The 26138-nt window shown below is 42.6% G+C and overlaps 1 protein-coding gene across 2 annotated transcripts in view; it reads right to left on the bottom strand.

The window, feature by feature from the left end:
• The window catches only part of FAF1 (Fas associated factor 1), a 473366-nt gene that overhangs the window by 352621 nt on the left and 94607 nt on the right, over positions 1-26138 (bottom strand). For both annotated transcript variants that reach the window (XM_073593564.1, XM_073593565.1), the window contains exons 3-4: positions 15130-15176; positions 10582-10802 (exon numbers count right to left, since the gene is read on the bottom strand). In XM_073593564.1, coding sequence (XP_073449665.1) covers positions 10582-10802; positions 15130-15176 — 268 coding nt within the window. The remainder of the gene's footprint in view (positions 1-10581; positions 10803-15129; positions 15177-26138) is intronic.

The raw sequence follows: 26138 nt of genomic DNA, 5'->3' as shown, positions 1-26138 counted from the left end.
CCACTACAGGGATTTTTTGCAAACAGATCAACCTCTTAAACTAGGTACACACAGTCAGAGTATGTGGCCAACCTTCGGCCCGTGTATATAGCTGTCCCTCTGACAGAAGCTGGTCTAAGGACCGGCTTTGGTCGAAGGGACATGCCGAAAACCAGCATCCGAATAACTAGCCACAGCCATTGGCTGATTAGTGCGTTCAGGCGGGCGGGGGTGGTTGGTCCCCCTGTCAGAACACAATAGCACAGAAAAAGAGATCGCTGCACTAACATCGCTTGTTTAGTACGGTGATCGCTAATTTATTTCGTTCAGCCCGCTCGGTTTAAAAAAAAAAAAAAAAAAAAAAAAACAATGTGTGTATTAGGCTTATATTGCTACCTTAAAACTTAAATGGGGTGTAAAGTTTCAAGATTCTTTATTACCTTAATGCATTCTATCCATTAATGTGTTTTTTGTTTTTTTTTGTTTTTTTAGGTTAAGAGGATCCTGTTCCTTTAAAGCATGTTATACATCACAGTGCTTGTGCTGTGTCATTTGGCCTCCTGTAACACATGAAATACCTGGCTGATCCTGCCTGGCTATGCCCTCCCCTTTGTAAACTGATCACGGTACATCATGGCTGCTGAGCCCTGACACCGTGGTCAGTTTACGTGCCTCCGTCATCTGCAGCCCTGCTCTGTCCTCTCCTCCCTCCCTTCCCTGCATGTCAGCTCCGTGTCGGTGCCCATCCCCTCCCCTCCTGCTGCTGATAATGTGGTTGTTCATCCATTCTATATGGTTGATATGGATATCCCTGTTTTTCTGTACCATTATGATATGTCCTTTTTATCTTTTATAGTAAAGACAAAATTATGATCATACATACTCCTACTCTATACCCCTGACGAAGGTGCTTTAACCAGAAACGCGTCGGGTACCAGGGATTACTATATACCAGAGTATTAATCTTGTAGTTTTTTGTTTTGTTTTTGATGTCTGTACATTTTTGTAATATTCTTATGTCTTTTTCAATATCGGTCATTATATGATCTATGTTTTTTATGTAGATTTAATAATTACAATTTTTGTTTAAATACATGTGTTTGTTGCCTACAAAGTCCCAACAAAGGGGGACTTCTCTTTTTCTTAATTTCTGCTGACATTAGGGTTAAATTTACAATATCCTCTTGGTTGATTCGTGTAATGTGCCCCTGCGTCTGTGCCTACTCTCCTCCTTCCGTCCTGACTGACGTCAGTGGGGAAACCTCGGCCCCGTCCGCTGCAGCTGTCAGGCTGATAGAGGAGAGAGGGGGCGGGACACGTGAGCGCCGATCAGCACTCTGAAAACAGGTATATAGCTATAATATTATATATTTTTTTCTTTTATTATTAATATTATTACTTTTTAACAGTACATTTTTAAGATATGCAATTGTTGATAAAGTATTGTGCACTGGGTATTGTTACTATCCACTCGGGTGGGTGGGGCCGGATGGATGACAGGGGCTGCTAGCCCCTCCCCCTCCCACACTTATACTTCCGGGTCATTTTCCCTATTTAATCTTCACACTCAGCCAACTAATCATATAACCTGAAGAAGGGGCGTGTCCCCAAAACATGTACTGTCTCTAGTCGGCGATGTGTGACTCTTTGCTCCCTTGGCATCGCCAGTTCCTAATTGGTTCCAGCAGCAGGGTTTGCCCATACTCTTTGGATTCCTTTGGCTGACTTCCGCCAGGCTACGACATCACTTCTGGGCTTCGTACACAGTGCAAGCGGCCGCTGTATACTGGCCCCAACAGTTCCTGTGCCTGCAGTTTGGTTTCCCCTTCATCAGAGCCCTGGCCTTACGGTCTTGGACAGGCCCCCCACTAGCAGTGCTCCTGTGTTCTTTGTCCAACGGCTTTGTGCTGGGTTTTCCTAAGCCCCTGTGTCATCCATGCTACTCCAGCCTCCAGGTACTGTCAGTTTTTTAATCCAAAATCCAGCTTGGCTGTACTTCCCCTGTGGATCACAGGAGTGCACTCACTCCTGTGACCCATTTTCAGCAGACAGCGAGCCGCTGAGAGCCTGAGCCCGCTGCTGCCACCCCCTTCACTGCCAAGTGCTCCAGTAAGCGCAGGGGGGTAGATCAGAGAGCTGGTGACAGAGTCACAGAGCACGGGGGACAGATGCAGCATCGGACTGATGCTGCGTCTACCTAAGTATGTTTTTTGAAAAAAAAAAAAAAAACGTACTCCTCTTCATTGCAAGTGGCGTAATTCCCCTGATGTGCCATGTGAAGGGCCAGTGTTAATCTCAGAACTGGATGGACAGAAATGCAAATCCTTTAGTAGGTAGAACAGCCCACATACATGCATGTCATCTGGGTGTTTAGCCATTTGTGACAAACCTTGCATTAGATATAAGCTAAACATCAGACAGAAAACTATAATTATATTTTATGGATGGGATCATCAACAGATGACATCACTCAAACTGAGGACCATAAAAATCAGCTCAAAGGTAAAGCCATGAGGATTATATATGGCTGTGCTGACAGAAGTAATCAGTTAATTAAATTAAAGGGTTACTAAACCCTCGTTTTTTTTGTTCGTTTTTTAAATAACAAACATATCATACTTACCTCCTCTGTGCAGTTGGTTTTGCACAGAGTGGCCCCGATCCTCCTCTTTTGGGGTCCCTCAGCGGCGCTGGTGGATTCTCCTCTTTTCGAGTTCCCCGTCAGAGAAGCGCTCTCCTTCGGGACACATCTATTGACAGACTGCAGGACTCGGCCCCGCCCCATGGCGCCCACGTCATGGGATTTGATTGACGGCAACGGGAGCCAATGGGTGCGCTGCTATCAATCTTTCCAAACAGGACATGAGACACCAGCCAGAGCTGGTGTGCTCGTTCCCGTTGTGGGAATTACGGGGTTCAGGGAAGTAAAAGGAAGGCTCGTAGGGGGCTGCTGCATGACAGGAGGTTTTTCACCTTAATGCATAGAATGCATTAAGGTGAAAAACCTTGAGGGTTTACAAACCCTTTAAAAGGGATACCAAAAAAAAAAAAATAGATGGGTTATATGAGCAGTGTTGTAACACTGAAAGCCACACATTTTCTTACAATTGATTTTACGTCCAAAAATTACTTTTTTGTAACTTTACATAAGCTCCAGTTGTGCCTGTACATGTAGCTAAATCAGGTCCAAGCTGAAGCTTTGAAAGAGGGAGCATACATTCCATTTTGTAAAATAACTTATGGATAACAGTATCTGTTACGAACATGCCCCATACAGTGTCAATTAACACTCTTCACGATACGAAGACCAACCTAACCTCTCTGCTAAAGTTTATGTCATTAAAACAAAAGTAACTTGGCAAGAAAGTTTATTTAAAAGTGGAACCCCTGGAATACAGCTATATAAACAGCAGTTGAAACTTTTACACATACATTTATTTCAACGTCTTCTGTGTCCCATAACTCTGCCACATTGCATAGCCAGGACAATCACTCCACATATTTCTGGATCGGATTTGCAGCTTCTTGACCATTAAAAGTAGAAGGAAAGGTTTTTCACTAATCAAGCTTTGAAATGTTGCCTTCACACTGCCATTAGTAATGCTGCATATCATATACAGATCAGTGCACATACCTTTTTTATTTTCATCTTTTACCTAGTTGTCAGATAAGTGCAAAGATCCAGGTTCTGAGAGGCTGCTGTAGTTGATGGGAGGGAACTCTCTCCCCTCGTTACCACAATGTCCAAAACAGTGGACACCAATGGGGTTATGCCATTGCTGTCAAAATTTTGCCTTGTTGTTGGCTCCCAGTAAGCCACTCATGACCCTTAGCTGTGTGATCATGACTGCTAGGAAAGATAAAAAAAAAAAAAAAAAAACACAGGGCACAGGCGGAGTATTAATATACCATGGGTTATAGGTGTGTACCTTCATGTGATCTGACACCGGCAAAGCTTTAGAGGACATGGCCCCTGGGTACCTTCCATATAGCCCTACCCAACCTGTGAGTCCTCAGCTTTGTAGTAAGCAATGGAGAGTAAACTAAGGAATGGTAAAAAGGGTGGCCTGTACTGTACTGTAAAATTCTTATTTCTACAGTAGAGGACGTGGGCAGAATATTCATATACTGTATCATGGGGCATCCCCAATTAGTGAATAGGAAGAGTGGGCAACGAGGAGGCAAACAGAACTGTCTCAACAGGCCAACAAGGGTCAAAAGACCCAACCTTTAGAGAGCTGCTGCAAAAAACCTGCAGCCACAAACTGCGTCAGCAGAAGATTAGATATCCACCTGATAAAACTTTGAAAAAGTATGAACAGGACACGAGGTGGAATCCTTACACAACTGGGTTACCAATGCTTGGTGCCAAAATGCCCATGAACCACCCACCGATCTGGTGGAATGGGCATGTAGAAGCACAGGAGGAGATTTGTCTTTGAGAATATAGGTTCGTGCAATCAGATTTAATTTCCATTGTGCAATGGTGGAATCTGTCAGTCTGATTGGCGCAGTAGCCTTGAGGTATACTCTAATGGCTGTTTACGTTCATGTAACGTAGAGAGATTTCCTTTGGATGCTTAGGAGCAGGGCATAAGGATAGGAGGACAATGTCCTCATTGAGGTGGAACACAGACCACTATCTGAAGAAAGGATGGCCTTGGGCTTAAAAGGCAACCTTGTCATTCAGAAGGAGGTAAATGGGAAAAAAATGCAGCGCTAAGAAGTAATAGGAAGTTAGGGTGTAGTGAAACAATTAAGTAAGAGATGCTGTACTGAACAGTAAAGCATATCTGCAAAAACCATAAGTGAAATGAAATGAACAAACACAGTATAAAGTGTCCACATATGGTAAATGGATGATTCCAAACTCAAATTATTAAGAGGAACTGGTATGGACCAAAAAATGATGTGAAACTAGAAAATAAAGTCAATGGTGCACGGTGTGGATCTGTGACTGTGAGTCAACAACGGGGTACAGAACTTCCGTAGCTGTAAACCAACATCTCGATATGGGGCATCAGAATGAAAACATCAGGAAGGAAGATAAGATGGGTACTCTTACCAGATGACGTGGACTCCACTGTCATATGACATGGAGTCAATGGTGCATGGAGCCAAACCTAGGCTGGAAAACGATATCCGGAACGGTGGAACCTCTGTCTCACTTCTCGACTTCTCTGGTGGGGTGAAGAAACATCAGGAAGGGCAGCCAACTGGATATCAGCCAATAGACCTCAAGGATGTGTTCCAAGGAGAAGCCGGGGACAGATTTGATCCAGACCCCGTGATGGAAGTAGGGCTACTGGAAGGCAGTTTCTTGCATCGGGATAATATGCAAATAAAAAATAAAAAGCTTCTGCATAGTGCAGGTAAACCAGGGATTTTTATTTCTAAAAATACCATACAAAAAATGGATAAAAGTGATCACAATTAAAATAAAATCTAAGCAGCGTAAGGAAGGGGAGATCGCCCGACGCGTTTCGACCAAGGGGGTCTTCAACAGGGGCATGAGAAAAAGGGCCACCAGTGCAGAGGCATCTATCCCTGATAGGGTGGTTTCTACAGGGCAGAGAACAAAATTGAAATCCCAAGGAAGCAGACAGTGCTTCAAGAGGGGCTTAGTATGAGGTACACCTTGAGGAAAGGTTTTTACAAGGGACAGTATAGCCAGAGGCATTTGAAAGAAAATGCATATGCCAAGACTTGACCATTAAGAGTATTAAAGTGCCTGGGTTCACACCCAGCAGAAAAAAACAATTTCCAGGTACAATATTATATCTATCTGGAAGAGATTTTTCTTGCTTTTAGCAAGGTAGGAGTCACAGACTCAGAAACCCCTCTATCCTTTAATACCTGGGTTTCAACAGGTCATTAAAGCCAGGCACTGAGAAGCAGGATAAACTAGAGGGCTTTGAGGCAGCAGATCTGATCTGTACGGAAGAGGCCAGGGGTTGTCTGGTAGAAATCAGAGTATGTCTGTGTACCATGTTTTTCTGGCTAGTTTGGTGCATTTAGAATCATGGTTTTATTCTCTTGCTCCATTTTCTTCAGGAGACGAGGTAGGATTCACACTGGAGGGAAAGCATAAGTTAGCCTGAACTGAGATCAGGGAATTATGAAGGCATCAGAGGCTGGAGCTAGAAAGGCAGTTTGTTGATGAACTTGGAGCCTAGCACATCCACATTTCAAAATCCTCTATTTTTGACAAATCAGATTGAAGACATCTAAATGAAGGGCCCCATCCCCCTTGATCTAGGCGATGGTGGCTGAGATAATCCACTTTCCAGGTGTCCACTCCTGGAAATGTGGACCTCAGGAATTGCTGAACAGCGAGTTTGATGATTTGGTACATTTTTTCCAAGGCAGCCAGAATCCTGGTGCCCCCTTGATGGTTGATGTAGGCAACTATCATGGCATTCTCTGATGGCACCCCGACTGGATGCCACGTCAGAAGAGGGGGTCCAGTGCTTCAGAGACAACTTGACTGCCCTGAGCTCTCAAATGTTGATGGAAAGCTGGTTTTCTCTCAATGACCATGTTCCTTGGACTGCTAGGAATTGAAACACTACTCCTCAGACTGGGAGACTAGCATCTGTTATACCCTTCCAATGACTGGGAAGGAAGGACTTCCCCACTGTTAGGAGTGGGATGTGTCGAGGACCAGGCGCAAGTATTTCAGGTGAAGGGAAAGCTAGAGAGCAGATTTGTTTAAATTGATCACCCAGCCAAAAGCCTGGAGCATCTGAATTGTCTTGCAGACATTTTCTGAAAGCTGCAAAGGGGAAATAATCTTTCAAAAGAAGGTCATCTAGATAGAGCAAAGGACAGGTCAAAGGGCAGTGCGACAAACCGAAAGTGGTCGTTTGTCAACACATCCTGGATGTCCACAGATGCCATGTATTCCCCCTGTCTCAGGCAATTACTGACTTTGTGGATTCCATGCAAAATTTTGGGATTTGAAGGAATTTGTTAAGATATTTTAAATCCAGAAAATAATAAATACCCCCATTGGGCTTTGGTGCTGTAAGGAGGTTTGAGTAGAATCCTCTGAATTAGTCATATGGCAGCACTGGCACAACAACTCCCCAGGACAAAAGGTGGCTCAGAGCATTTGCAAAACTTTGCTTTTTGGCAGTCTTTTGTTGAGTTTTGAACTCTAGTTTGCACACTTTTGAAACTACCCATTGAACTTACAGGTCCTGGATGTCTGTGACCCAGAGAGAAGCAGAGTGAGGGTGCTCCTTCATTGTCAAGAGGACTACTGTGGAAGACTTGGTGACCTTGGTGGGCCAAGTCTTGTGCAGAAAGGAAGGGCTGAATTTAGGTTTTGAAGCTGAAGCCTGGTGAGAGCAGACAGGTGCTCTGCATTTTGGGGAGTTGGGGGTTCCTGAAGAAGGCAGTTTTAGGACCTTCACTGTGGAAGTAAAACCTTCCCACCTGTGACATCTTCAATAAATTGGTCAAGTACTTCACCGAACAAACATCTTCCTTAGAAAGGCATATGTGAGGAGCACCTTTTGCAGACTGCTTCAGTTTCCAAGCTTTTAGACATAAGATTCTTGCACATGTCAATGTAAATTAGAGATGCTCTGGAAATTTGTCTCATGACTCATTCTAGGTCATCTACAGGAAAACTACATCAGGCGGCTACTGTTGAAGTTGCTGTGTAACACAATCCTGAAATACAAGGTCATGTTGGTGGTTCATTTTCCTAGTGCAGTTCGACAAAGTGAAATTACAGCAAGAGCTGGTTGCAGGGCTAGGCCTTCAAGACTAAACACAGCTTTTACGAGTATCTCAAACTTTCTAACTACAGAATCTTTGAAAGAAGGAACATCTTTAATAGGTACATTGAGAGGTTTCTTTAGGATAGAGACAGCAGGATCAACTATAAGAATGGCTCACTTTTTTGTGAACTCTCTTTTCACTGGATAGAGTTCAGTATAGATTTTGGGAAGAGTTCTTTCAGGAGTGGCACATTCATCATAGACTGCACATTCTATCTGTCCATGAACAGGGAATATTTTGCAGGGTTTCGTAGTACCTGTGTACCTAAAGGGGCATGATGAGACGGAGGAGAGTCAGCTTGCATAAAGCCAAGGGCTTTTAAAGACAGTGGCAAAGAGCTTTTCAACATTAGCAAACAAGTTGTATAAAACATCCGCTTCAATATAGTGGGAATCTGGGGGAGAAAAACCTTCTGCAACTTCCTCTAATATTTCCTCAATTTCCTCTTCATTTCCATCGGTGTCTGCGTCCTCTAGAACTGGCGTACCAGGAGACGACTCTGGTTGAGAAAGAGGGGTAAGAGAAGAGCTGTGGTGTTTTTGAGCCCTGGATGAAGAAAATGGCTGTATTAAGGCTGTAATCTGTCCAAGGAAATGTGACATAGATGCAGTAAATTCTGCTTTATTCAAATAGGCTGTATGTTGCATCCCAGAAATAAAGCTACAATTGGATGCCGAGGCTGGTGTTAAAACTAACTCTTGCTCTGGTGCAAGGGGCACATCGCCACTCTAAGGTTATAGTAGAACTCCGGCAGAAAATTTATCAGCTGGCAGTGTGGGGGAGTCCTACCTTAATACAATATGATGATTATTTCTTTCCCCATGGTGTGAAATCTAGTGTGCATTTGAATTAGGGCTTCATTCCCTGTTAAAACCGCATTGTAAGATCGGTGGCCGCTATGCTGTTCATCCACGTGGCCACTGGTCTGGTCTCTGCTCCGCTGTAATTCTTTATAGCGAGCAGGGACGCAACCATGTTCCTGCTCATTGTAGTGGGCGGACTCAGAAGTCTTAAGACCCCCAGTCTGAGCCACCCACAATTTGTGTGACTGCAGCTGGCTATGTGGGCATACCCTGAAGAAAGAGCCCTCGGCACCAACTCAGCCCTCCAGTTCTCAGGGTCAGTGCACACTGTCTGTAACTTCCTGCATTTCCCTTTGCATAATGGAAAATGTAGTTTTCTTTCCCCACATGGATATGATGTGCAGCATAAGATAAAGTCCTCCTCCCGATGCCAGTAAGGAGTATTCTTTTCCGAGAATTGCAAGAAAAGTAAGTCACTATGATTCAAACTTGGTCAGCGGTGTAACAGAGCTTAGGGGGAGGGATATGCATTTGCAAAGTTAGCTAGATTTTGGAGTTCAGCTTTAAATTGTATGCACATATCCATAAGGAGTACGCGGTAAGTCAGGTGTAGATCGTTCAGTAACTAATCCTCGTGGTGAAAGGGTGGGAGGAAGCGCCTTAGTACCTTATAAGGAAAAATTCAGAATGAAAACTCTGCATATTAATCAGCATCACCCTTCGTTCATGATGCCTTTTACTTTGTTCATTGCGGATACTGCCTTTCTATAATAAAAATTTGTAAAAAAAAAAAAAAAAGAAAACTCTGCATACTGTTATACACCCTTAATTCTACTGCAGTGCAGGTTAATGACCATGACTAAAAACAAAAAACAACAAAAGGACGGTACACACCCAACTGAGTAAAACTACAAGTTTATTGCATGTCACTATACAAAATACGCTAGCAAAAAGATGAATTCCTAACAATCCCCATAACCTGCCAAAAGAAACCCCTACCTAAAAATGTCAGCCTGTTTCCTGGGACAAGATAGCACCACCTCTTGTATGCCAAACAATGGGTAGGAAATGCAGTCCCAGCAGAGAGCCGAGCCCACTCTCTCCAAAAGGGTGACCAGTTAGTGACCAGACTGGAACCTGGAGACCTCCTACAACTTACGTCTGTTTGCCCCATATTGGCACTATATCCACTGGAGCATTTGCATTTTGCAGAGTGGATTAGGGACCAACCAGCTTAAACATGTATGTGAACTAAAAATCCCTGTTCTTGCGCAATTTGCTAGAAAGGGTATAAAGCAGTGTGCAGAGGGTTCATTCATAATTTTTAGTGATCTGGTGACGAACTGTCTCTAGGGGTCTGTGGTGTCAGTGGTGGCAGAGGTTCCAGGGCAAAATGAATTCCATGCAAACAGAAGTTTGCATCTGACAGCTTCAAGTTACTCCTGGGCTGTGAGACCAGCTTCAGCAAGGAAATTAATAAAGCAATGGTCTGGGCATGGAAGAGAAACTAACTGTATTGCATGGTAAACTGTGACACACTAATAGTGGAGTGTTAAAAGTTTCATTCTTGCTGGCGAGTTCTGCGTTTCCATTCTGCAGTACCATCCATGAGACTGCAGCTGACAAGGTTTGTGGTTTCCATTCTTCAGTACCCTCCATGAGATTGCAGCTAACAAGGTCTGTGGTTTCCATTCTTCAGTACCCTCCATGAGGTTACAGTTGACAAAAGTCTGTGGTTTTTCTTGCTTTATTGAGCACTACAGGATATCCTAAAATTTGGGGTCTTGTTTCCAGATAAGAGGCTAGTGTTTTTGTGTGGTGGTGGAGTTCACTGGGATACCACAGAGTAGTTATGAATCTTAATGGAGATATCCTGCCACTGGAACTCTTTAGATATATAGCAACCCAACATGGCTAATAGGTTTTGAGTGTAGCTTGTTAGGCAAGTCATGTAACTAAAATAACATCTGCTTGGAACTCTAATTGTATATAATATGGTTTGTCATACCAACAGTACAGCTGTCTTCTAGAACAACATCTGCAGTTCTGTCTCTGTACTCCACTTTGAAGTCCAGCATTCGCGAGAGGCGTTCCACCACCGGCCGACTAGGGATTACCGGGCGGAACGCTGATGTAGACAACGATGAGGGAGAAGCAATGGATGTAGAGGTGTTGGGTTGGACTGCAGGACCAAACACAGGACCCTGTATCGAATCTGTGCTGAATTCGCTGAAAAGAGAGCAGCAGAAACAAAAGCGTTACTTACAGAAAGTGTAATTTGGGTTTTGGCATAACTTTTAATTAATATCTAAAACCAAGAAATGTATGCATATATGTAGGGCCTGAAACAACTAATCGTTCACAACTATTTTCATAATGGACTAGTTGGTCAGCCGATTAGTTGGCCTGCGTACAGAATGCATTATTTGTTTACGTATTAGGAAATACAGTGCAAAACACATACAGCTCAGTACACCATTCATACTTTTCAGTAAGAGCAATGCCTCGTGGGACATGTAGTCCGGGGCAGGAGAAGGAAGTAAGTAATTCCAAAGGCAGCATTTTTTTTTACCTTGCTATAGGGGCACTCTATATTATACTTTGCAGCTTGCTATAGATGAACTCTGAAGGCAGGAGGAGCCAGAAGCAACGGCGGGGGACCCCAGAAGAGGAGAATCAGGGCTGCTCTGTGCAAAACCATTACACAGAGCAGGTAAGTATGACATGTTTGTTGTTTAAAAAAAAAAAACACATTTACAATCACTTTAACCGCATGCCGACCAGCCGCCGCAGTTGTACTGCGGTAACATGGCTCGGCTGTGCGAATCGCTGTCATGGTACGTCGGTACCATAGATGGCCACACGGGGCCGCGTGGCGCCGCCGGAGGTGCGCGCCCCCTGCTCGCCCACGGAGCCGATGCGAGTGCCCGGCGGTCGCATTCATCGCCGGGCTCCCGCGATCGCTCGGGGCACACCAAGAACCAGGAACTGTGTGTGTAAACACACAGTTTTCGGTTCTCTGAGGGGAGAACAGACAGATGGTCTGTTCACACAGAGTAAGAACAGACTATCTGTCATCTCCCCCCTACACAGTCCCCTCCCCCTTCAGTTAGAACACGTACTAGGATACACTTAACCCCTTCACTGCCAGTTACATTTTTACAGCAATCAATGCAATTTTATAGCTTTGATCGCTGTAAAAATGCCAATGGTCCCAAAAATGTGTCAGAATTGTCTGCCGTGTCCGCCATAATGTCGCAGTCCCGATAAAAAAAAATAAATAAAAAAAAAAAAAAAAAAAAAAAAAAAAATCGCAGATTGCCACCATTACTAGTAAAAAAAAAAAAAATTAATAATAAAAAAGCCATAAAACTATCCCTTATTTTGTAGACGCTATAACTTTTGCGTAAACCAATCAATATACGCTTATTGCGATTTTTTTTTTTTACTAAAAATATGTAGAATACGTATCGGCCTAAACTGAGGGAAAAAAATGTTTTTTTTATATATTTTTTGGGGATATTTATCATAGCTAAAAGTAAAAAATATTGCATTTTTTTTCAAAATTGTTGCTCTTTTTTTGTTCATAGCGCAAAAAATAAAAACCGCAGAGGCGATCAAATACCACCAACAGCAAGCTCTATTTGTGGGGAAAAAAAAGATGTCAATTTTGTTTGGGTGCAACATCGCACGACCGCGCAATTGTCAGTTAAAGCGACACAGTGCTGAATCGCAAAAAGTGCTCTGGTCTTTGGCCAGCCAAATGGTCTGGGGCTTAAGTGGTTAAGGGCTCTGTGCAGGGAAGATCAGCGTCTGAACCCAGAGAAGCTGGAGGTTGATAGACTGGAGGTAATATAAGGCATTACAATTAAAAGTAAAAGTTTACTAGCTTCAGTTTCAAGACGGTCTCCCAGTTAAAATACCCCGTATATCCTACTTGTGTATATTTATTATTTTATATATAATAGGATGTATATTTATGTATATGTGCTACTGTGTTTGTACAGAGACTGAGTTTTCATGGACAGCTTCAGGTCTTGTACTAACGATCAGGAACTGGGAGGGCCAGTTCCTGGTTACCTGATTGCAGTAAAAGCCTGTGATTGGCTATCACCAGATTTTGCACTCTCCAGTTTTAGGAAATTAACCACAATGAAACTATTTCTCTATTCAAGAAAAAAAAACAACAACACAGGGGCAGGCTATACATTCACTGATCACTGTGATAGCCAGTCACAGGCTTTCACTGCAATCAGGTAACCAGGAACTGGCCCTCCCAATCTTTATTACGAGATCTGAAGCTGCCCATGAAAACTCAGCCTCTGTGCTGGTAGCACACTGTGCAGTGTGCTCTCTGCACAAACACAGTAGCACATATACATAAACAATAAGAATCGCGCTAAACATGAAAAATTCATAAACCATAAATAAAAACATGAAAATTAGTAAAAAGTGTCAAGTGCATCAATCCATATAATTTGAATGATATGTGCAAACAGACCGTACGCTCCGCCCTACGCGTTTCATCACAAATGATGTCGTACTGGGGTACCATTGCCATTTCCCATTGTCATTTGTGACAAAACAAATAGGACGGAGCAACGTGCTGACATCACCACCACTCTTGTGTCTCGACGAACGGGTGTTTTTGGTTGTGTACGGCCGACACACCAAACAATAGGCGCTTTGCTTTTATTTATGAGTGCTATGTTTTTTATACAATAAACCCAACAATTTTTTACACTATGTGGAGCCTTCTTGGTGCCATATTCCATCATATATTTACCAAGTGACACCAGAAGTGTGGAGTGGCCCTGAGAGGAGGAGAAAGGCCCAGGCTGGGTGATAAACCACAGGCGGTATCCGACCCCACATAATAAGGAGTCCCTGGGAGCTGGTAAGCAAAGCCTTCAGCTGGTGGTGGATTCACAGCAGTTTTGGTGATGGAAGATGGACTTGTCCATTCTATAGAACATCTTTAAAAATCACTTGTTTACGCACATATCATTCAAATGATATGGATTGATGCACTTGGCACTTTATTTACTCACGTTCATGTTTATTTATGGTTTATGAGTTTTTCATGTTTAGCGCGATTCTTATTTATGTATACTGTGGGTGTTTTGTGTTGCACACAGAATTGCCTCTTTGATCATATGGTTTAGGGCTTTAGTATTATTCACTAGCGCAGTTTTTTTTTTCTGTTAATTTTTCAGAGTAGCACATATATTGCAGCCCCACGCATGAAGACCCACTTCCATGAGGCTGTATATATACATATATACTAGGGATCGACCGATCATCGGTAAGGCCAATATAAGCATTTTCCAAAAGTCGATATCCGTTGCAAACTAGACCGATAATACCGATATTGCTTCAAGGGATTTTACGGGGGTGATGCCTGCAGCTGCAGGCATCACTACGGTACTGTTCTTTAGAGCGAACAGTCGGTTTCATTGTAATAACAATCAATGTGGCTCAGCAGCCGCTCGGCTGTTATTACAAGCAGGGGGAGCGGACCTCTCGCCACCCAGCCGGGCTCTCCTGCCCCACCGGGAGGCCCGAGCAACCAACCGGCACGTCCACTGGCTGGCTGATGCTTCTTTCAGGTCTCAGATCTAGTAACCCAGAAGCGATGTCCTGACATCACTTCCCGGATTACTGGCATCTTAAAGGCCCCAGCTTATAAAAAAAAAAAAAAAAAAAAGTAGTATTCAAAAACGCAATCTTGACATTTTGAATACTTTCAAGTGCAGGAGTGGGGTATGGGGTCTTATAGACCCCCGATCCTGTTCACACATATGCAATCCGATTTACGTCCGAACTGTCAGTTCGCAGTGTGATGTGGAAGCTGAACTGGGGGTGTCGTTAACAATGTATTGACACTCCCCAGCGATTCGTATATGGCAGTGTGAACTGACATGCGACTCGGTGAAATGCGGGAACCCGCAGTGGATTCGCAGTATTCTCGCATCGCACCAGTTTATCAATTTTTATGTTTATCAATTATAAAATATATTTTATTTTAATAAATATTTATACTTGTATACTTAATTAAAATTATTTTTTAATGATTATAAATGTATTTTGCATTTATATGAATGGTGTATAGCTGCATTACATATGTGTAGTAAATGAATGTAATCTACACCATTCACATTTAAATAGGCACATGTATGATCTTTAAATATTGTTTTTATATTTTTTTTTAATAATTAGGTTAATGTATATTGTGTAGGGGGAATTTAACTTTATAATTTTATTAATATGTTGGGGAATAATGTGTGCTGATTTGTGTTACACTTTGTATTTTACGCTTCCTCATACTGTAATCCCGATACATCACACGAGATTACAATGAGAGGAGCCGTTCTCAGGAGTTCCCGGCGTTTGTAAATCGCTCCTCAACTCAACATGAGAAGCGATCTACACACTTTCATAAACAGGCACTCAGAGGAGAGCGATCTCCTCTGAGAATGCCTGAGAACCGAATTGCGGTATTTTACCGCAGTTTCATAAAAGGACACCATAAAGCAGAAATAAATAACTCGCATACCTCTGTAAAATGCCATTTTCTTGTGGTATTACTCCATTTATCGCCGCCTGTGAAAAAAAAGAGCACAAAAACCAGATCAACACAAGTCATACACAGGGATGCTAAATTACTACTTTTTGTACAGCATCCTAACCATATGCTAAATAAATTAAAATAAAACATCGCAAGTTTTTTGAACATTTAATCTGGCTATATTGCCAAAAGTATTGGGACGCCTGCCTTTCCACGCACATGAACTTTAATGGCTTAGTCCATAGGGTTCAATATTCAGTTGGCCCACCCTTTGCGGCTATAACAGTTTCAACTCTTCTGTGAAGGCTGTCCACTAAAAAAAACCTGCCAAAAAACATCTAAAAAAGCTAGCCCAGTTCTGGAAAGCATTCTTTGGAAGGATGAAACTAAGATTAATCTGTACCAGAATGACGGGAAGAAAAAAAAAAAAAGTGTGGAGAAGGTGTAGAACAACTCATGATCCAAAGTACACAACGTCATCTATAAAACATGGTGGAGACAGTGTGATGGCATGGGCATGCATGGCTTCCAGTGGGACTGGGTCATTGGTGTTTATTGATGATGTGACAGAAGACAGAAGCAGCTGGATGAATTCTGCAGTGTTTAGAGATATACTGTCAGCCCAGATTCAGCCAAATGCAACAATGTTGATTGGACGGCGCTTCACAGTACAGATGGACAATGATCCAATGCAATGACACACTGCAAAAGCAACCCAGGAGCTTTTGAAGGAAAAGAAGTAGAATATTCTGCAATGGCTGAGTCAATCATCTGATCTCCGCCTAATTGAGCATGCATTTCACTTGCTGAAGGCAAAACTAAAGGCAGAAAGACCCACAAAGAACAACTGAAGACAGCTGCAATTAGAGCCTGGGAAAGCATCAGAAAGGAGGAAACCCAGTCTTTGGTAATGTCCATGGGTTCCAGACTTCAGGCAGTCATTGCCAGTAAAGGATTCTCAACAAGATATTAAAACGAACAATATTTATGATTATATTCATTCTTCCACCTACATTTGAGCCCCAGAAAATGGGGGGGACAGTGTATAAAAATGGTTGAAGTTCCTAACATTTGTACTTGATATTTATGTTCAACCCCTTAAATTAAAGCTGAAAGTCTGCACTTCAAATTCATTTGGAATGTTTAATTTTATTCTGGTGGCATACAGAGCCAAGAGTATGAAAATTGTGCCCGCGTCCAAATATATATAGACCTAACTCTATATCAAGGCTAAGGACTATTCTAAGGATTTTAGATACATTTTCGTTTTTTTCAGGTATTTACCATAACATATTCAAGCTATAGTTATATATTGAATATGGGATGAAAGTGCGCACACTCAGATTTAATTTGAGGGTATGTACATCCAAATCGGAGGAAGGGTTTAGGAATTACAGCTCTTAAGAACAGGCGCCACCCCCCCCCCCCCCTTTTCAAGGGATTAGAATAGAGCGATATATAACAAATTATAATATGCAGAATTTAAAGAGGAACTGCAGTCTGCTCACATGATTTGCAATAAAAAAACATCTTTGCCATTCCGAAGCTTCCCTCCAACAACTTTGCATATTATTTTATATATGATGTGATTCTGTACTTGCCAAATACGCTGCAGAAATCGTCCTTCACTGAGTCTGGCTGCAGCCATTTTAACTGTGGGCAGCTGAAGCTGCTGTCTGTTCACTTCCTGGATTTACACAGACATACAGAGGCACACCTCCAGCTCTGCAGCTTTCATTGGCCCTCTTATGACTCGTCCCTCCTTTTTGGAAAACTCTCATGAGAGTGAGAAAGAGCTGTGCATGATGTCACAAGCCTGGGCTAATGACCAGATAAGAAACAGGAAGTGGGCTATATAAGGTATTTAGTGGCAGAAAAAAAAATGAAGATTTAATAGATGGAAAGTTCAAAAAAAAAAAAAATAATTACTGAAGCTCTGCTTTAGGGGATTTCAATATTAAAAGGGATCTTTAATCTCCCTTTTCTATAAGCGATGGTTTACATTTATTAGAGATATTTATAGATTGTATAAAGATCACAAATTGTATATTCACATCAGTCCATGCCATCAAAGGAGCTTACAATCTAAGGTCTCTTATCCCAATGCATACAACCCCAATTCCAAAAAAGTTGGGATGCTGTATAAGCTACATAAAAACAGAATGCATTGATTTGCAAATCTCATAAATCCATATTTTATTCACAACAGAAAACATATCAAATGTTTAAACTGAGAAAATGCACAATTTAAAATAAAATAAGGCAATCATGAAACTGATGGCAGCAACACATCTCAAAAAAGTTGGGGCGGTGCAGCAAAAGCTGGCAAAGTAGGTGGTACTAACAAGGAAGAACTGGAAGAACATTGTGCAACTAATCAGGTTGATTGGAAACATGTCAATAACATTATAGGGTATATTATAAGGTATAAAAAGAGCATCTTAGAGAGTCAGGGGAGTTGATACCCTGAGAATACCCAATCACATACAAGGAAAAGGAAAAAAAAAAAAAACTGCATTTATGCTTGCACATGATTGGATGATGGATTGGATGATGGAAATCAGCACAGCTTCTGCTCATTTATTAAGCTCCGGAGCAACTGCACTTTTCAAAATGCACAACCTATATGCCTTTAGTAAACCAACCCCAGGGTGTCTCAGAAGTAAAGATGGGCAGAGGTTCACCAATCTGTGAAAAGCTGCATCTAAAAATTGTCAATTTCATAATAATGTTCCTCAACATAAAATATTAAAGACCTTAAAACGATACTAAAGTCTTTTTTTTTTCTTTAAAAATAACAAACATGTCGTACTTACCTGCTCTGTGTAGTGGTTTTGCACAGAGCATCCAGATCCTCCTCTTCTCGGGTCCCTCACTGGCGGTCCTGGCTCCTCCCTTCTGCCAAGTGCCCCCACAGCAGGCAGCTTGCTATGGGGGCACCCGAGCCAAGCCGCAGCTCTGTGGCATGGCCCTGCCCCCTCTCTCCTCATTGGCTCACTGACTTTGACTGACAGCAGCGGGAGCCAATGGCATCTGCTGTGTCTCAGCCAATCAGGAGAGAGAGAGTCCTGGACAGCCAAGTCTCTCGTGCAACATCGCTGGATCAAGCTGGGGCTCAGGTAAGCATTGGGGGGGGGCTGCTGCACACAGATGGTTTTTCATCTTAATGCATAAAATGCATTAACCCTTTCGCCGCCAGGTCCATGCATCGTACGTACCTAACGGGTAGGGGTATCACACACAATCTGGTGGCTGCAGCCACAGGGAGATTGTGTGTGAAACTGACAGGAAGACTCCTGCCTGTAAGGTTAGAGCATTCCGGCGGCTCCGCTGCCACCAGATCACTCGCACACATCCCCGGTACCGGTGCACCCCCCGCCATGCTTACCGAGCTTCGCTTGCCCATGACACCTGTCCGCTCTCCTTCCCTTCTTCTTGTGTCCCGGAAAGCGACGTCTCTGACGTCACTTCCAGGTCAAGCTCTCGGTGTTCCCAGCTAGCTCAGCCTGGAAATAATGTTTTGCAATGCGATCTGCATTGCAAAACATTTAGTAGAGCACAGGGGAGACATCTGAAAGAGAACCTGTCACCTGAAAATTATCACATAAAAGTCCCCTATGTGATGAAAAACAAAAAAGTTAAGTAAAAAAAAAATACTGCAAAATACACCCAAGCACATAACACCCCCCCCCCCCCCCAAACTGTTGAGTCCACCACCCCCACATATACACATGCAATAATGTAAACGCATGCTTCGGGGCGCCTACACGTGAAAGCGTTGATTGCAATACATACGCCCCGGAGTGAGAGCAATAATTCTAACACAAGACCTCCGTAACACTAAACCGATACCTATAGGGGGGCTTTTAAAGGGTCGCCTATAGAAAAGATAGGGTACTGAAGTTTGATGCCATTTCACGGGCACACAAAAATGTAAGGTTTGGCATGTTGGGTATCTATTTACTCGGTGCAACCTCATCTTTTATATTTTACCAAAAATTTAGGTAATTGATTGCTTTTGTTTGCCCTAAAATTCACAAGGTGTTGTTTTACTGAAATTTTGCGTTTCCTAGACATTTGGGGTAATATCGTGTGACATAAAAAATTGGAACTACCACTATTTTATTCTCTAGGGTTTCTGCTTTCAAAAAATATATAATAGTTGTGGGTTGTGTAATCGTCAGGCCTAAAATGATTTTTTTCAACGTGTGCAAAAAAAAAAAAAAAAAAAAAAAAAACAGCTCTGGCAGTGAAAGAGTTAAAGTAAAAAACCTTCCGCTTTTACAACCACTTTAACCACCTCCACCCCGCACTATAGCCGAAAGTTGGGTGCAGCACAGGCCTTAATTGCCGGGATTGCATCCATGTACATCCTCCCGATAATGCGGAGATCCCGGCCCCTTATCGCATGATCAGCTGTCAGCCAATGACCGCTGATCGTGTGATGTAAACAGATCGTAATCTGCTTTTTTTTTCCCCCTCATGCTGTCAGCGTAAGGAGAAAAAAGAAAAAAAAGCCGATTATCGGCTTCCGTCAGAGGGTCATCGGTCCCGATCACGGAGAGCCACTGCTGCTATGCAGTGCCCACCAGTGCCACATACCAGTGCATACAAGTGCTGCCTATCAGTGCCACCTACCAGTGCCGCCAATCAGTGCCTACCAGGGCCTCATCATCAGTGCCACCCATCAGTGTCACCTATCAGTGCCGCCTATCAGTGCCACCTTATAAATGCCCATTGGTACAAATGCTAAACATGTCCCTCTCTCAACTTTGAGACATGTTGCTGCCATCAATTTCAAAATCGACCTTATTTTTTCCCTCAAAATTGTAAAAAAAAATTCAGTTCAAACATTTGATGTTTTCCATTTTATATTGTGAATAAAATAGGAGGAGATGTGCAAACCATTGCATTCTGTTTTTATGTAGCTTTTATACAACTGGTTTTGGAATTGGGGTTGTATATACAAATACTGGTACTAATTTAGACAGGATCCAATTAAAGCGTAAGTAAACTCTTCATATCGTTTTCAGCCAAGGAAACTCCCATCTTTGCCTCTGTTTAATCCACAACGGCCATGATGCTGCACATGTGATCAGTTTAGACACCAGCCATTGGATGGTTTGACAGTTTGGTTGAGAGCACAACCAATGGGAGTGTTACATTTCCGGCACTGTTTTATGGATGGGTTTACTTCCGCTTTAAGCTACCAGCATGTCCTTGAAGTGTGGGAGGAAACTGGAATACCACAAAGCCACAAATGTACAGGGAGAACATGCAAACTTCATGCAGGATCTGAACGCATGACCCCAGTGCAGCAAGACGTAAGTGCTAACCACTAAGCCACTGAACAGTTTCCTGCTCTGACTCATTTAGTTGAGTGTTTGTAATCTGACATCCAACCATACAGGTCAATTCACAGAAGAGGCTAATCCAGATTTCAATACTATGATAGGAAAGGAAAGAAAAAGGAAAAAAAAAAAAAGTAGTAGTCTAGCGCTTGGCACCTGCTGACGGCAAGCGGTAAATAAAACATGTATAATTGATACTTACAAGAAATATACAAAAAATACTATAAAAGCCTTTTATAGAGAACCTGTAATGATAGGAATATGGGAGCTGGCATTGTTAAATGCGCAGGTTCCGGGGCCGAGCAGAGAAATTACTGGCTTTGTGCCAATTCCAGGTCAGTAAATCATTAGATAGTAAAGAAAAAAAAATAAAACCCAGGATCAGAACAACAACCCTGGTGCATGCAGCTTTAAAACTTGATTCAGCAATTGTAGCTCATACACCGCGGGAAATATTAGGGATTTCTAGGTCAGCAAAACATTCCAAAAATAAATCTTCTACTCCGGTTCTGTTTCTGGAAGTCACTGCAATTGGAAGCCAATTAGTTTACATTTTTTGGCTCATGGAAGAAATTGAGTTGGAGAGCTGACACGAGTGTGCTGCATTACTCAACAAGAACCACTAGAGGGCAAAAAGACACCACGACAGCAACTCTGGCAAACAAGTGATTTTTCAAACAGGCTCGTGAACGCCGTACCGTTAATGAAGACCGGGAACGGCGGGTTGAAATTGAATCTGTAAAGACCGTTATTAAAGGAACCCTAGCTTTAATCATTTTTACATTAATGACAATTTGCTATGAAAAATGGTTCTACTGTATATATATCCCAATCACATCATAACATGTGTCATGAGTACAAAGTTAACCACTTCAGTCCCGGAAGGCTTTACCCCCTTCCTGACTAGGCCATTTTTTGTGATACGGCACTGCGTTATTTTAACTGTTAATTGCGCGGTTGTGCGACGCTGTACCCAAATAAAATTGATGTCCTTTTTTTCCCACAAATAGAGCTTTCTTTTGGTGGTATTTGATTACCTCTACGGTTTTTTTTTTTTTTTTTTTTTTAATAGCATGAAAAATAAAAAGACAATTTTGAAAAAAAAACACAATTATTTTTTAGTTTCTACTATAAAACATATCCAATTAAAAAAAATATATGTAAGAAAAATCTAATTTCTTCATAAATTTAGGCCAATAAGTATTCTGCTACATATTTTTAGAAAAAAAATCGTAATAAGTGTATGTTGATTGGTTTGCGCAAAAGTTATAGCGTCTACAAACTATGGGATATTTTTATGGCATTTTTGTTTTTGTACTAATAATGGCGGCGATCAGCGGCTTATAGCGGAACTGCGACCTTGTGGTGTGCAAATCGGACACTAAGTGATACTTTTTTGGGGACCAGTGACACTAATACAGTGATCAGTGCTAAAAAAAATATGCGCCGTCACTGTACTAATGACACTGGCTGGGAAGGGGTTAACATCCAGGGGCAATTTAAAAGGGTTAAATATGTCCCTAGGGGGTGGTTTCTAACTGTGTGGGGGAAGTGCTTGTACTGCAAGACAGAGATCGGTGTTCCTGCTTAGCAGAAACACAAGATCTCCTTCTCCTGTCATAAAACAGCGATCTGCCTCCTTTACATAGGCAGTTCTGTCTGCCTTTTGAACGATCAGCGGGTCCCAACAGACATCGGGTCCGCCGGACCCGCCAATTGGCTCCTGCTTGCCGGCGGTGCGCATGCACACACCCCAGACCCGGAGGGAAAAAAAAAAAAAATCCTCTACGGGTACATGATTTTGAGCTAAAGGGACACCCTACTGCAGTATATGTACATGGGGCGGTCCTTAAAAGGAGCTGTAAAGTCAAAAGGTTTTTTTATTTTAATGCATTCTATGCAATAGGATAAAAAGCCTTCTGCGTGTAGCAGCCCCCCTCAGCACCCCTAATACTTAACTAAGCCCCATCTCTATCCAGCAATGTCCACGAGTGTCTCAGCCAGCCACAATCATCATAACAGTGACACCTTCTACAGATCAGAACTGCAGAACATTTTGAATGCTGTGCAGCAAATGCGAACGGATTGCAGGTTTCACGTACCGCGTTCTAGTGTGAACCGAGACATAGAGCCCACTGATACCAAGTACACTGTGACGGTGCTGGACAGTCAAGTCCCAACACAAGACAGGGCAAAAAGCCTCGCTTTCCATTATGCCTGTTCATGCCACCATGCTGCAGTGGTGTGCACAGAAAAGGAGGAGGACGGTAAGCTGTGACCAATAGAACTTTAAGCCGATTGTCAATGCATCTGAGCACCACAAACCAAAAACACTATTTAGTTTATTTTTATAATTCAAAAGGAAACTTCCCCATCCATGCTTTATTTTCTTGAGCTATCAGTTTGAAAAAACAACCCCCTAGCATTTCTGTCCGTGGCCATCTTGAATAAGGGCAAATGATTCCTGTAGCATTTACTTCCTGGAATCCATCTGCCCTTAGCTCAAGCATGTATGCAATAGAGTATGCTTTGCTGAGAAAACCCCTCCTCCCCTCCTGAAGATTCCTGGGATGTATGACATCATAGGCAAGAAACTAGTAACTGAAGAAATTAAACTTTTTTTTTTATTACAACGAGTAAATCTGATATACTTTCCTATTCACTAATGCTAACAGCATGAGGATTAAAAGCATTCAATGTTGATTGGAAGAGTGCAATTCCACATTAATGAAATGTCACTTTGAGCAAATGAGGGAGACTACCTTCCCTATATACACAGCGAGATCACAGCAGCAAAAAGGAAGGAATTTGGGGGATCCAGAGGTGGCTGAGCGTTAAAGTGGTTCTAAAGGCAGAAGGTAGAGCTGGGCGATTTTCTCCAAAAAAAAAAAAATCTGTGATTTAAAAAAAAAAAAAAAAAAACACCACTCGATTCACGATTCGAATTGAGTCTTTTTTTTTTTTTTGATGGACACTCCTGAGAGGTTGCGGGCAAGAGTTTTTAGGCGAGGCCACAGCTTCGGCCTAGTCCTTGGCACAGTCCTGGTGAAAAAAAAAAAAAAAAAAAATCAATTTGTTGAAAATTTGAATCGATTTGACCTCTCAACTTGATTCAAGATTCAAATCGATTTTTTTCCCCAGCCCTAGCAGAAGGTTTTTGTTTTTTTTTTTTTTTGTTTTTTTTTTATAGCTGAACTCATTCTCTGCATTAAAAGGTAAAAAAAAACCTTCCGTGCCATAGGATCACCATCATGCATACCGTGCAGGCAGAACTATTGATATCTATTGGGACGCAGCTGATGCACAGACAGAGCCGCTGATCCCAATTTGACATTCCTGCAGGTGCCGGGCCCCGAACGCAGACTGTGTACATTTGGGGCCCATGCACCCGCACAGATGACAGACTGGGGGGCAGTGGCTGTGTCTGTGCAAAGGCTGCATCCCAATAGACATCAATGGGACTGCCTGCACAGAAATGCATGGAATGCCTGTGCAGGTAAATACGGCCCTCCTTTGGGGTATGCATTAATATGCCCCATAGTAACAAGGACTAAAAATACATACTGTACTTTAAAAGAACTTCTGTTTAGTACCATTTTAAAAGGCATGGGACCCCCAAAAATAGTAAAGACGTGTTTGTACTGAACTAATAACAAAGGTTGTTTTAATGTGGTCAGTTTAGATGCAAGAGAGTTTTTCTTTAAGGAGGGAAAGCACCGCCTGGGCACCAAACGAAACACACCCGCAATATGTTCCCCTACTTTTGAGTCATCTGTGGTTTCAGTTCGGGATTACAGATCAGGCCGGCAGACTTCTTAGAAGCAAGTGTGATTATTATCAGGTGAAAACTTTGTTATTGTAAAAATCAGGACAGCGAGCGCACACTTTGCACCGTGAAAGTACTCGAGCTGTGCCTTCTCTCCCTCCGCGATGTGTCCCGGCCACAAAGAGCTCTCTATTGCCAGGAATAAAAGCAGTTTTCATCACACCAAAAAGGCCAATCTCGCTGCTTGTTGCCTGAACGATGACTCTGCAGTTTTGTTGTGCTTTTTTTTTTTTTTCTTTTTCTTCTTGGCGACGGTGCAAAGAAAACAGAGTACGAGGCGGGGAGGGGGAGCGCCGATTCTAGACTTGCAAATGCTGATATTTCCAGAAATAATCTGGGGATTTGAACTCTGAGATTTGTTATAAATCTAACGGTTTCCTGTGTGTAAAGATCTAAAGAACAACAGGAGAATGCGGGCGTGCGTTTATCAACATACGGCCAATCGAGTATCGCAGGCGTGGAGATTATGTATAGGATATGAGGACATCAAGATCCACAACGGCATTTTATTAAATACAAATTTCAGCCTTTTTTTAATTCTACACACCACTGGGTCTTCTTGTTTAACCACTTGTCTACTGGGAACTTTTACCCCCTTCCCGCCCAGGCCAATTTTCAGCTTCCACACTTTGAATGACAATTGCACTGTCATGTAACACTGTACTCATATGAAATTTTTTTGCATTTTTTCACACAAATAGAGCTTTCTTTTTTTAAATTACACAAATATTAAATTATATATAAAAACAAAACTATAGTTTGTTATAAAATATTGCAAACAGGAAATTTTTCTCCTTCACTGATGGACACTGATGAGGCTGAACTGATGGGCACTGATGAGGCTGCAACAATGAGGCGGCACTGATGAGGCTGAACTGATGGGCACTGATGAGGCTGCACCAATGAGGCAGCACTGATGAGGCTGCACTGATGGGCACTGATGAGGCTGCACTGATGAGGCTGCACCAATGAGGTGGCACTGATGGGCTCCGATAGGCAGCACTGATGGACACTGTTAAGTGACACTGGTGGGTACTGTTGGAACTGTATGGATAATAAGGATATTGATAATCAGTGCCGTGATTATCAGTGCCGATGTCCCTTTAACACGGGTGTCAAACTGGCGACCCTCCAGCTGTTGCGGAACTACAAGTCCCATGAGGCATTGCAAGGCTGACAGTAACAAGCATGACTCCCACAGGCAGAGGCATGATGGGACTTTTAGTTTCACAACAGCTGGAGGGCCGCCAGTTTGAGACCCCTGCTTTAACACAAGCCGGTTATCAGGTCTCTTTTTTTCTCTCCTTACAGTCAGCGTAAGGAAAGAAAAGCCCAGCTTGTGTTTACTTCCGTGATCAGCTGTTATTGGACACAGCTGATCACATGGTAAAGGGTCGCTGTGATTGGCCCTTTCCCCAGAACGGTGATCAGCTGAGTCGGCTATAGCACGGTGGGGAAGGGGTTAAAGCGGGTAAGGCAACCTCGACCCTCCAGCAGTTTTGAAACTACAAGTCCCATGAGACATTGCAAGACCCTGAAAATCACAGGCATGACTCCTAGAGACAGAGGCATGATGGGATTTGTAGTTTCACCACAGCTGGAGGGCCAAGGTTGTCTACCCCTGGGTTGAAGGATAAGTTCACCTTTGGAAATATGTTATATGTTCCACCCATTTTTAGGGTGCAACAGGTAACCTGTTCCTGCAGCTGATCCTCTCCCCATGACAGCGGGCTGGGGATCTTCTCCCCGCACCTGCTGTCACTATTTGAAAAAAGTGCAGTCATGTGGGGCTCCGCCCACATGGTTGCAGCATTCATTCA

Source organism: Aquarana catesbeiana, linkage group LG07 (assembly GCF_042186555.1).
Source record: "Aquarana catesbeiana isolate 2022-GZ linkage group LG07, ASM4218655v1, whole genome shotgun sequence".
Classification (NCBI taxonomy): domain Eukaryota; kingdom Metazoa; phylum Chordata; class Amphibia; order Anura; family Ranidae; genus Aquarana; species Aquarana catesbeiana.
The sequence above is the reverse complement of the archived record's forward strand: the minus strand, read 5'-3'. Positions and strand labels throughout refer to the sequence as shown.